The sequence below is a fragment of the Melanostigma gelatinosum genome (genome assembly GCF_949748355.1).
Source record: "Melanostigma gelatinosum genome assembly, chromosome: 17".
Lineage (NCBI taxonomy): Eukaryota > Metazoa > Chordata > Actinopteri > Perciformes > Zoarcidae > Melanostigma > Melanostigma gelatinosum.
This window is the reverse complement of record NC_136650.1, coordinates 5,306,609-5,319,219: the sequence shown is the minus strand read 5'-3', so window position 1 is coordinate 5,319,219 and position 12,611 is coordinate 5,306,609. Positions and strand designations below refer to the sequence as shown.

At 44.6% G+C, this 12,611-nt stretch overlaps 1 protein-coding gene across 1 annotated transcript; it reads left to right on the top strand.

Annotated features, from left to right (window-relative positions):
• Window positions 1-219: 219 nt before the first annotated feature.
• trhrb (thyrotropin-releasing hormone receptor b) lies at window positions 220-2,818 on the top strand (the record flags this gene model as incomplete). Its single annotated transcript, XM_079287746.1, has 2 exons — window positions 220-1,008; window positions 2,393-2,818. The coding sequence occupies 2 exons, from the start codon at window positions 220-222 to the stop codon at window positions 2,816-2,818; spliced, it is 1,215 nt and encodes a 404-aa protein (XP_079143872.1).
• Between the last annotated feature and the right edge of the window lie 9,793 nt (window positions 2,819-12,611).

The following is a 12,611-nucleotide window of genomic DNA, read 5'->3' as shown; positions in this document are numbered from 1 at the left end:
TCACATTATGATGCTTTCACGTGCAGCACGCGACTGTGTGCAGTTGTGAGTTTTGTTTTTTGCTATTCTCTTCTTTTACGACCGATAACCACTTTTCCCCCAAAAGAAATCCCCACTTTTCTCAGCGTTGACCCCGGATCCACCGCGCCGCGCGTAAAAACCGGTCTGGCGCTTCAGGAGGCACCAAACCCCGCAGAGTTTTGGAGCTCGAGCGTCGAGATGGAAAACTTTACAGCGGCAGCTCCGGGGCTCAACGGCACTTTAGGGTTGTGGACGGACTACAGCCTCCAGTTCAAAGTGATCAGCAGCGTACTGCTCCTCGTGATCTGCGCGTTTGGGTTAGTCGGCAACGTGATGGTGGTGCTGGTGGTGCTCACGACCAAACACATGAGGACTCCGACCAACTGCTACCTGGTGAGTCTGGCGGTGGCCGATCTGATGGTGCTGACCGCGGCCGGTATACCGGCGATCACCGACAGCCTCTTCGGGTCGTGGGTGTTCGGCCACTACGGGTGCCTCTGCATCACCTACTTCCAGTATCTCGGGATCAACGCGTCCTCGTGCTCCATCACCGCGTTCACCATAGAGCGGTACATCGCCATCTGCCATCCGATTAAAGCGCAGTTCCTGTGCACGCTGTCCCGAGCCAAAAAGATAATCTTGTTCGTGTGGGCGTTCACCTGCCTGTACTGCGTGATTTGGTTCTACCTGTCGGACATCGAGCAGCTGGTGTACGACAACGTCACCATCGTCGTGTGCGGCTACAGGGTGCCTAGGAAGTTCTACCTGCCCGTTTACTTCTTCGACTTCGGCGTGTTCTTCGTGGTGCCGCTGCTGCTCTCCGCGGTGCTGTACGGCCTCATCGCCCGGATCCTCTTCCTCAACCCGCTGCCCTCCAACCCCAAAGACAAGAAGAAGAAGAACGGACCGAACGACGGCGCCAACAACAAGAGGACCAGCTGCAAAAACTCGCGCCACTCCAGCTCCACCGCGACCTCGCGCAGACAGGTGGGTGGCGCGTGCTTATGTCTTCAAAAAAAACGGAATAAAAAATCTGATAATGGTGCGACTGGAAATGTATCAAAGTACATTCAGTGCAATAAATGCCGCTCACACATGGATGTATCACTAATACTGCATTACTAAAATCATACAGTCATACAATGTATCAAAGTAGGCTCCGTCTCAAAGGGGCATTTTTTCAGCACACTTTTTTTTTTACAGTTGGGTATTTCTACACAAATGTAAGTACACCACCTGAGTGCTGTACTTCCTGCACCACTGTAAGTAACTAAATAAATGAGAGCAAGCCTCCCAACACAGTGTTGAAAAAAACGTCCTTATGATTCAGATGGATGCCACAGAAGTACCCTTCAACACAAGGGTTTAAAGATGCTTGTGCTTCTTGCAAAAAGGCAAACCCATCTCCATCATGGTTTGTTTTTTTGGGGGGTAAAATTGTCAGTATATCTACAACAAAACCATATGCTTATTATATGAACTGTAAAGAAAGTAATTTATTAAAATGAATTATTTCTTCTTTTCTTTGGTGTTTTTGATACAGGTATATGATTGCTGGGTATTATGTATGTCGAGGTTTCAATGTCACGTCTCGATTTAATCATGTGTCGAGACAATTTACTGTGTAGATTAAACCCAAATCTGTCAAAACCGACAAACTGAGCACATCTGCAGAGCAGTCATGCCTTTCAAACGTAAAAGCGGCGGATAAATAAAAACGGATTGTGACACGTCAACCGATTATGAATCAGTCACTTCACTCACCGGCCGGTCCTGCTGCTATTTAGCTTGGCTCATTAGCCATCTAGCTAGCTGGCTAGCATGGCGAAACATTGGAGCCAGTCCACATCGCCCAAGTGGCGCAGAGCCCCAAACCAGCTAAATTGAGACAAATATGACGAAGGTTTGAATTTGGTTCTACTGAGAACGGCGATGGGAGACCAAAATGTGTCACGTGTCTTCAGGTGCTAGCAAACGTAGCCTCAAAGCCAGCAGGCTAAAGCAAGATATGAATATCAGGGCTAAACAAAGTGATATTGTCATCAATCAAATGAAATGTGTTTCAGTTTATCGCTATCAAACAGGTCTGAAGTAAGCATCTAAGAGTCCAAAGAGAAATAACCATATGCTTAATCACTGATAAGTCCATTTACCATTTACAAATGGCCAGAACTTCCTCATTGTCAACATAAGAAATTGGCTCTTTATGAATCATGAAATCAACTTCATTAAGAGAAAGAAGTTGGAAAACCTTTTAAAGCTTGTTCCTCCGTGTTAAGGCCTCAACAGTATTTATTCATCCGCCATAGACTCCTCGGGGTGTTTTACTGCAGCATCTGTTCTCGTATTAATCCTTGTTGCCTAACTCCAGGTGACCAAGATGCTGGCCGTGGTGGTGATGCTGTTCGCCGCGCTCTGGATGCCGTACCGCACTCTGGTGGTGGTCAACTCTTTCCTGGACCGTGCCTACCTGGACAGCTGGTTCCTGCTCTTCTGCCGCGTCTGTGTCTACCTCAACAGCGCCATCAACCCGGTCATCTACAACGCCATGTCGCAGAAGTTCCGCGCCGCCTTCCGCAAGATCTGCCGCTGCGGGAGGAAAGGCTCGGACAAGCCCGCCGCCTACAGCGTGGCCCTCACGTACAGCGCGGTCAAGGACACGTCGATGGTGGAGAGCGCCGACCACTTCACCACCGAGCTGGAGGAGCTCACCGTCACGGACGAGTTGCTGTCGGACCAGAAGATGATGTTCCCGGACCCCTGTGCGTACAGGAAGGTGGATTTCAGCAACACTTGAGGTTTGTTCAAGGCCAGACGGACGATTTCAGGTGGGCCAATCGACGATTATGGAGTTTGAAAATGTCGCTTGGATGGATTCTGCTGAGTGGGAATGTTGTTTCCTGAGTGCCTGCTGACCTTTTCAAAGCCGGGCTGCTTTGGATGGACATGTAAACATAGATCACAGCCACTGATGCGTAATGAGAGGCTCCGATCCACAAGGGCCGAGAATGATCCCGGACATTGTAAAGCAACAAACGACAACAGATAAGCGCTCTGTTATTCGCAGCTGTTATCTCATGTCGGACCTGCCAACGTGATGAACCGTGTGAGTCAACGAAAACCTAAATGTGAACAGAAACACCATGCCCACTGGTGTCGATGCCACGATCAAACTAGAAACTAGAAGAATAACGCCAACGAGTCCGGCTCGGGAGAGCGGATTTCATTCCTCATCTTCTGATTCAACGTTTTCCAAGAGTGGAATTCAGGCTGCGTCGTATTCCTCAGCATTGTACAGACTTTGGGGATTTTAGGCTGAGAAAAAAAGTTTATTTTCACACAAAAAAAGCAGCTTTAATAACTGTTTGGCACCCTGATGTTTTCAGGGCAGACAGCCTATTAAAGGGTGAGTCATGCCTGAACCTTCACGGACATAACGCTCTATTTTTCATTGCGAAGGGTGAGTCCTCGGAACGCAATGTGAAAACCAAGACAGACTGTGCCGAGTGTGTTCTGGAGGCCAGGGGGTTTGTGTCCTTGCAAAGATCTCTTGATGGTTTGTCGAGATGGGGAAGCAGAAGTACATATGAATTCAAAAAGTGCCATAATGATGTTTATTGTGTCATTTTAGCTCCCACAGCATCTATACCTGTTTTTAATAAGGCATACTTTATAATGGATTTATAACTTGTCACTAATTGCTTTACAGACCAGTAATGTAGTCGGACAACCTTTAGGTTGCCAGGTGTCCCTTTGGTAGATGTTTACTCCAGCAAAACTTGATTTGTCTTTTTAAAATGTTCATAATATCAAACCCCGTTTAACACTATTTATAGCAGACGTGTTTTCAGCAGTTGCCATTCAATGGATCTGCGTTCAGTCATCATTCACTGTTAGGGTCAGAGTTTCTCTATGCACCGAGGGATTTACAGGAAACGGTGCGTGCGTGCAATCTACCGTTGTAATTTTATTGAATTGATATCAGCAGAGGAAAAACCACTTGGCATTAAGAATAGGGACGTCACTTTCCTGTGCCGACGCCAGAATCTGATCAAAACCAAAGTGGTACTGCAGGTGTGGATGAGATGGACACAGCTGGGTTGTTGTAAGCCGACGTACAAATATTAGAACTCTTTGATGAACGAGACAAACTACGAGTCACGAACTGCCCAATCGTAACAATCCTTCCAAAGAGATAATGACCCTCCAAGTGCTAACATGCAGAGAATATACAATACAATCCTTCTATTTACGACTTATTAATATGAATTCATATTGTACTGGAGACAAACTTAACACCAGGCTGAAAAGCAGCGTTTTTACTGCCCTCTCTGGTTGAAAGCTTCAACAGCAACCACACCCACCGTGATGTCACAGTGTGCCGACACAGCCCCACCGGTGATGTCACAGTGTGCAGACACAGCCCCACCGTGATGTCACAGTGTGCCGACACAGCCCCACGGTGATGTCACAGTGTGCCGACACAGCCCCACCGTGATGTCACAGTGTGCCGACACAGCCCCACGGTGATGTCACAGTGTGCCGACACAGCTCCACCGTGATGTCACAGTGTGCCGACACAGCTCCACCGTGATGTCACAGTGTGCCGACACAGCCCCACGGTGATGTCACAGTGTGCCGACACAGCCCCACCGTGATGTCACAGTGTGCCGACACAGCCCCACCGTGATGTCACAGTGTGCCGACACAGCCCCACGGTGATGTCACAGTGTGCCGACACAGCCCCACCGTGATGTCACAGTGTGCCGACACAGCCCCACCGTGATGTCACAGTGTGCCGACACAGCCCCGAGAACACTTCTACATCACTGCAGCGGGGTGAGAAAAGTGAAAACGAGACTTTCACTGCCGTTAAGGGCTTCATTTATTACGTCACAAAGCCGAGACCAATTATTGATGACTCTCAGTTTTCTAACAGTTATACATGTTTATAAACTTGTGACACATTTGAATACAGAATTAGTTGGCACTTATAATCCCTTAATACAATATTTACCTCTTTCACCCTTGAATGATTAGTCTTTGATTCTCTCATAACTTAGAAAACATTTTTTGTGTTTGAGCAGCAGAGGTGGTTGTAAACCTCAATGCTGTACAATGTAAAAGACTGTATATAGCTTTACAGAGACTTGGTGTAACATAAATAACATGTGGATATATTCCAGCTGCAGCACTAGGAGTTCCATCTCAGCACCAGTGTTGAAGTTGATACAAAGTGAAGTGAATGTTTTGTATCGTGTGTGAACTGTGGATTTAACAAGCTTTGCCGGTGAACGTGTGATGTTTCGACATGCTGGAGTTGCGTGGCCACATCAGCGGCTGTTTGTGAATCTGTGAGCGCGGTCTGCCACAGGGGGGGATGTAATTGGACAGCGGAAGATGAAGCTCTCGCTCTGAAACGGTTCAATCGCCGCTGTATGTGGGAAATGCGGCAGCTTCTGCTTCATGATTGTACCAATACTGTAAATGCCTTGAGCGACAGTAGAGTCATGCACTCGTGTGTGTTCCCTGTGTATTTAAAGTGATTGTTATTTATGTTAACTCCTCTGTTTGCTCAGAGAAGTTATCTGTATATTTTGAATGCCACTCCTGCTTTTGTTATTGGGTAAATTAAAACATAAATAGGATTCTGTGATGAACACGTTGGAAGCTGCTACCTTGGACTTGCTTTTGTAGAATAATGTAATCCTGTGAGTATGTTTGATTGTCGTCTAGAAATTGCTAATTTGTGCATTTTATCTTCATGTTCCACAATAAAGTTGTTCTTGGAAGTGTTGTAAATGATTTTTTGTTCTTTTGTGTAAAGAAATGCACATTTGGGGGCGTGAATCTCTTTTCTATTCGAAATTAAACTGATGACATAAGCGTCCAAGATGTTTGATAAAAAATATTGCAATCAACTGTTCCTTCTGCTCATAACATCTCCTCACTCACCACCCACACTTGGCAGGATGCGCTTTAGTCAAAGAACAGGAGGGAGAAGATTCAAAAAGGACAAGTTCCTGCAGTCAAATGACTTTCTTGGACATTCAGTGGATCAAAAAAGAGTCCTAACAGCCACCAAGAGCCACACTTATTTAGTCGAACCGGAGAGTAAAAGTGACTCAAAGACAAAGTAAGACTTTGTAAAAAAAAGACATGACATGTTCTTTCAATTTAAAAAAGTTAAATTCAACCCGATGGCCCTTGGCCATAGGCAGCCAATCAAATCACGCAAGAGGCGGGCTTTAACACTTTACCTCGTCCTTCCTGTTTTGATACCCGTTGATGAGGCGGGAACAGTGGGCCAATGGCAAATGCAGATGAACGGTTTTGACATTAGCAGTATTAAATCACGATGAACTCAATAGCACAACAACGCCGTGAGCTCGACGTCTGCTTGAATCCATTACATTTTTTTTTTTTTAAATCACATTTGATGCCCATTGTGTTCACATCCCGGCTCCACAGGCACAACCTGCTGAAGCAGAGTTTAGCTGGAGGCTTGAGAAGATGTGGGTGAAACTCCAACTACTATGTATTGTGCAGTTTGCCTCAAGTTTGAAAGCAAGGCGGATAAAATTGGGTGGTTTTCCAAAGATATAGTGAAGCATTTAGCAGTGTAAGAAATTTGAGCATAGAACTGTGTGTTTAGTAGCTATAATAAAAGTGTTCAATGATTCATGTTTAAGAATTCATAATTGGTCATAATCATAAGTGTTTTGGAAATGCATAATTAAGATAAGCATAAAGTGTTTTAGGATTAGTAGCTAGATGGAGAATTTGAGACATGAAGCTTTTGCCAAAAGTTGCAAAGTCTTATCTATTATATGGAATGTTTATCACAGAGGGATTAAACCATAACTGACGGTCATTGAATGTGTTTGTAAACTCAGGGACAGACAGACAGGAGAATACACTCCTGGAAGTTAGCCAATAGGAATTGGGATAAACGGAAGAGGAGGTGTTTCGAACGGATGTGGGTGGGTTAATTTCAAGTCTTTTTCTCTCTCGTGTGATGGCTCTCAGAGGACGGACGGGTTTTATACCTGAGGAGCTGAGTTGAGTTTTTTGCAAACAGGGTTTTATTGATTTAATATTTCATGGAAATAGTGTACTTCACTGTAAATACTGTACTTGCATCAGTGGGATTAAATTCCTTTTAATTGTAAACCAGTTTTGGTAGATTTCTTATTGCAGCGTGTCCACTGAACAGCAGCCGGGCATGTGCTCTGGCCTCCTCGCTGTGGAACAGACTCAAACTTCCACAGCAGCTAAAAAGGCCGATATCTCCCTCAGGAGTGGGTGGAGACCAAAACAGAATATTGGACTTAAATTCTTAAGCTGTCCAGAAACACAACTACAATCTGCTGGAATGAGTTATAGGCGACTGTTTTCTAACACAAAGGTAATAAGTCAGTGGTGGGTTGACAGATGGTTGCAATGCTGCTCAATTGGCAAAAAAAAAATAAGAAATAGATTAGTGCTTTAATTAAAGAATAATAAACGTGATTCTATATATACTCATTGCTGTGAACACTAAAATGTAGTGCTTCTATTATTTTTTGCTTCATTTTTTCAACAGAGGCATCAAATCATATTCATTGTGTTTCAGTTGACCGACAGCTCCTTTGACCGAATTAAAGTGTACGAATGTTTTGCATGTAAATTTGTCAAACCGCAGCTCCCATCCATCGCTTTAAATTAGACGTACCACGAACACTCATCCACATTCAAATGGAGAGCCTTCCCACATTAATCCTAAGAGAATAAACACGGCACTACTCACCAATAAATGCAAATTCTACCGAGCGCCAACTAAACTCAGCCTGGGAGCAGTTTCAGTTAACTGCTCATTTACAGCCGTCGCCAGGTCTAAACCGCACGAGTGGAATTTCAAAAGGCTTCATGCGTTTTCTCTGGAGTGTAAATAATGTTTAATAATGTTGCCAGCCCCCCCCCCCCCCCCCCCACCCACCTTAAAAAACACACACACAATAAAAGACACAGCTGTGCCACCAACACTGTTTGATTGTGATTGACAGGGGATTTCTGGCTGGCAATTGCCGAGCAGAAACACCACAGTAATTAATCAAAATCATAAAAACCTGCAGATTACCACTTTAAATGATGTTCATTTATGACAGGCTACAATTAGCAGACGGGCTGCCGGCTGCAGCCCTTGAATTAGATGAATGACATCACTGCCCCTCTGGCAGTTATATAACAAATGAAGTAGGCTGAACTTATCTAAATCAAGTGTCAAAAGAGAAGAGGTGCAAAGGTGGAAACTGATGGAGGGAGAGTGAAGCTGAAAGAGAAATAGAGTACAAGAGGGCAAGATGGATACAAAGAAAGAAGAAAATGAGGGAGGGATGAGCAGAGAGGAACATTTATTCAGATATAATCAGAGAGGTATAGAGCTAAGAAACTTTCTGGCTCATTAACTCTGAAATAAAAGTTTCAGCACAAAAAGAAAGAGGGATGTTCTGTGATAGCGGGAGTGTAATGTTCGTTATGACAGAGACAGCAACAACGACGAGGGGGGTAATTACAGTTCCACTGCAACACGAGAGCAGCCTCAGCTTCTATGAATAATTACACGTGGAAGAAAAGGTGAGTGGCTGTATAAAGAAGAGTCACTTTCCCTCCTAAACTACAGGTTTTTATCATTTCATGCAGCTACGGCAGAGAAACCCAATGCCCTCGACTGAGGATTTATGATGCTGCGTATATTTCAAGGATAAGACTGGAAATATTCTGTGTTGGTTCATTTGTTGCGAAAAAGACCAAAAACAATGAATTCATCCTTCACTACCATGACTGATGTGTGCTGTTACTCTGTTATATAACACACTGTGTGACATGCCATCCTTCTCTGCCATGACTGTGGGCACTGGAGTTTATTTTGAGTCCATCGTACTTTCACCCTCCTGTTGCCAAAAATACTCACCACAGCCCCAAATTCGTCCACAGATGAAGATATTCCATTGCAAACCTGGGGACTAAAAACTACAGTTGGCAGCGTTTTTAGGGAAATACTTTTCATTTTGAGAAGATGAAATCACGTATTTTGTAGCTTTGAAAGAGACGGAATATCACCAGCTTTTTATCCTCTAAAGCTGATATAATCAATATTTTTAGATTAACAATGGATCAAAAGACAATGTGTAATGTGACAGGTCCTGCTAGAAGACAAACTGACAAATGAATACAATTCTTCAGAACCTACCTTAAAAAAAACAAAAAACTTCTGTTTTCACTCCTCCAGCTTACAGCTTAAAGTGGTTTGACATTTTGGTGAACATGCGTATTTGTCTGCTAGCCGAGAGTTAGATAAGAAGATCAATATATCACATGTCTGTACAGCAAATGTGAGGTTACCGCCAGCATCTGGTTAGCTTAGCTTAGCATAAAGACTGGACTATAGGTGGGGGAAAAGGCTTCTGTCCAGAAGTAACTAAATCCACCTACCAGCACCTTTAAAGCTCACTTTCTTACACACGTTTTATGACACAAACACAAGAACGAAGTGTAAAAATGACACGTTGTGGTTATAGTCTTTGTACCACGGACTACTCTAAGCTAAGCTAATATTAACCCCACAGTGGCATCAATCCTCATCTAATTCTCAACAAGAAAGCAAATAAACTCAAAATCCTGGGAAAATTTAACTCTTAAAAATGACATTGCTCCAATACACACCTCGTGTAAGTTGACAGTGAACGATAAATCTTCTGTAATCACTCTTAAACAATATATAATTTGAGTGAATTCAAACATTGGCAACATAAAGCTGCGTGAAGGCTGTTTGAAAGCCTGTCTTATCTGCCTTGTTTCGAGAGTTTGCCACTTTCCACGGTGCCGTAACATTCAGCGCCTGTGGAGCGACGGTATGCAGTTATACCATCCATAACACGCAACTACTCTCCCTCCATCTACCGATCCCATCGGGGAGGATCTCTATTCATTACCGAAGAATGTGCAATCAACTCAATAACGATTTGTCTCCACGACCCTCCGGCTGGAGAACTGTGTGGGTTTGTTTGCTTTAATCGCTTAATAATCATTTAAAAAAGGTGCCAATTGTTCTGGTTTTTTTTCCCCAAGGGCCCAGGACGCAGGGCTGGACTGCTGTTACTTCAGCACCACTGACAGCGCCGTGGATTTATCAGCACTGGGCCGTAGAGTCTAACTCGCACAAACCGGGGGGGTCAGGCACTCTGGACCAACATATACTGCCCCTGCACTCTCTCTGCTGGGGGGGAGATACCATAAAACATCATCACCGTTTCTTTAAGGAACACACCAATCACCTTTTTCTCTCCTGGTACTGATTCTGCTACTGTGTATTTAGCCGATCGGGGGTGTTGGACCAGTGGATCCAAATCACAAACAGGTTTCTGAAACCAGGTTATGATTATCTACATGTTGCGACACAAAAACCTGCTCAAACTCATGGCATCATCCTGTGGTGACTCCACACCAGCTCTTTGTGCTTTACAAGCTAATCACTGACCGAACGCATTCCAACGACAACTGGATCAATACAGGGGGCTGCAGCAGAAGACCTTAATGATATTTGGTAGGAAGCAATTAGTTGATAACAATATGAGAAGGAACTGATGCAGAGGGAGATATGTGGCCTGAAAGCCCAGCTGGATGAAGCCCTGGTTAAACATCTAGTAGTCATGTGTGTCATATTAAATGCTTTGTTTGATTTATTAATCAGGGGACAAGCACCGACTAGGTCTGGTTTGTACCCTATAGCCTGAAAATATACAGTAAATTGGCACAACTGATTTTATATGTTGGTCTAAATACAGAAAATAATGCAATTAAAAACTCCTGAACAAGTCTACAGGGGCTTCAGAAGTCAATGCACCTTTCAAACACGGCTGCAATTCAATGTTCCATTGCATGGTTGTCAATGCATGTGAATATAAACACAATGAAGAGGGAAATACAATCTCTACCAAGGAGCCTGAACTGTACGACGCACTGATCGTTGCATTGTCGTCAAGAATGTACAAAAATATGAGTCGCAGCCATGGCAACGGGGAAGAATGACACAAATCTATTAACACCCCGTCCAGAAATCGGCATGCGAGGCGTCACGTGTCGCCTCAGCGTTTCCTTAACAGGAACCAAAACCAGGCACTAGACCACCACGGAGCCATGGCAACGGGGCCCTTGGTGGCAGTGTATCTATACGGCTGCTATTGTTAAGCCTTCTGAGTCCTATTCTCTGCTGAGACAACACTTCCCTCTCTCTCTGCCAACAAACCGTCTGTACTGCAGAGAATACACAGTCTGCTCGGCAAACTGCTCGACCAGATATTTTCTGCAATGTGCTTTAAAATAAGCAACAAGTCGGAGACATCCAACTCAAATAAACTCACTTATAAAATGAAATAGATTCCATTTAATCAACTTAATAAAGTTGCATTTTTATTTCATCGAATGTCACGTGACTCAGGTTACCTTTGCGAGCTGCATTAAGCCTCCCATCTCCCTTATGGGATCATGATTCATGCCTCAGTTACAGTATCTTATTCTGCATTACACGGCATTGTTGAAAACTCAAACGCGGGCGGTGAAACAGGAGCCAGCTGCACGTCGACGTCGTCCCAGGAAAGATGACGTTAATTCAGAGCCAGATCAGGTCTCGTGACCCTGCAGCCAATGAGACTCACTCTGAGGGAGCCCTCCTTCCAAAAGGCATGTGGTGTTGACCTGAAACCGGCAATACGGAGGTTTGGGGAAACGCAGGCGGCGAGCGTCTTCCATTACTCCGTTCTCCGTGGTCAGATGGCTCGATACTCTTGTTCTGTGTGTCCGAGTGAAGACAGAGGCCGTCCCCGGAGACGTGAGCGGCTCCGACAGGCCAGCTAGTCAAAGCAAGCGGTGGAGTCTAACTTAATTACGCAGCAATAATTAAATGAAAACAGAGTAAAAAGGATTTTCTTGAGCAATACAATGGGAGAGAAAGAAGAAAAGGGTGATTACAGAAACCCTCGGGGGGCCGAGGACACAAACGGCGGATCGTCTTCAGAAAATTGCCTGTCCCGATGAAGACCATTGATCCACGGTTCCTTGGTTGTTCCAGTTCACGCAACACTGCCAATTTCAAGCTTGATCAATACATTGGTGGGAGCAGTTCTCCTATCGTTTCTGAAGATGAGCAGGTTTCTACCACACAGTGAACGCAGGTTGTTGCCTCCAGCCGCACATGAAGACACGGCTATGGATCCGTTTCTCGCTCTGGCGTGTTGAAGCCACTTGCCTTTTCCGAAATGTAATCCCGCGAAGACGCTCGTCCCCAGTCTTGTGTCTCTCTCGCCTTTGTCCTGGGTTGCAATCAAAGAAAATATTTTTCTGAGAGCAGAAGTGGACCATCCTTTTCCCCATAACTTTCCAAGTCCATTCGTGTCTCTCTTGAATCTTTCCCATCTCGTCGATTGAGTGGTCTTCTTTGGGTCACACGTACATTAGTTTAATATCACAGAGGATTAACGCATCAGACGTCCTCTACAGTGGAAGCAACTACTCCAAGCATGTATGAGAAGTGCAACATTTCAGCTCCACCA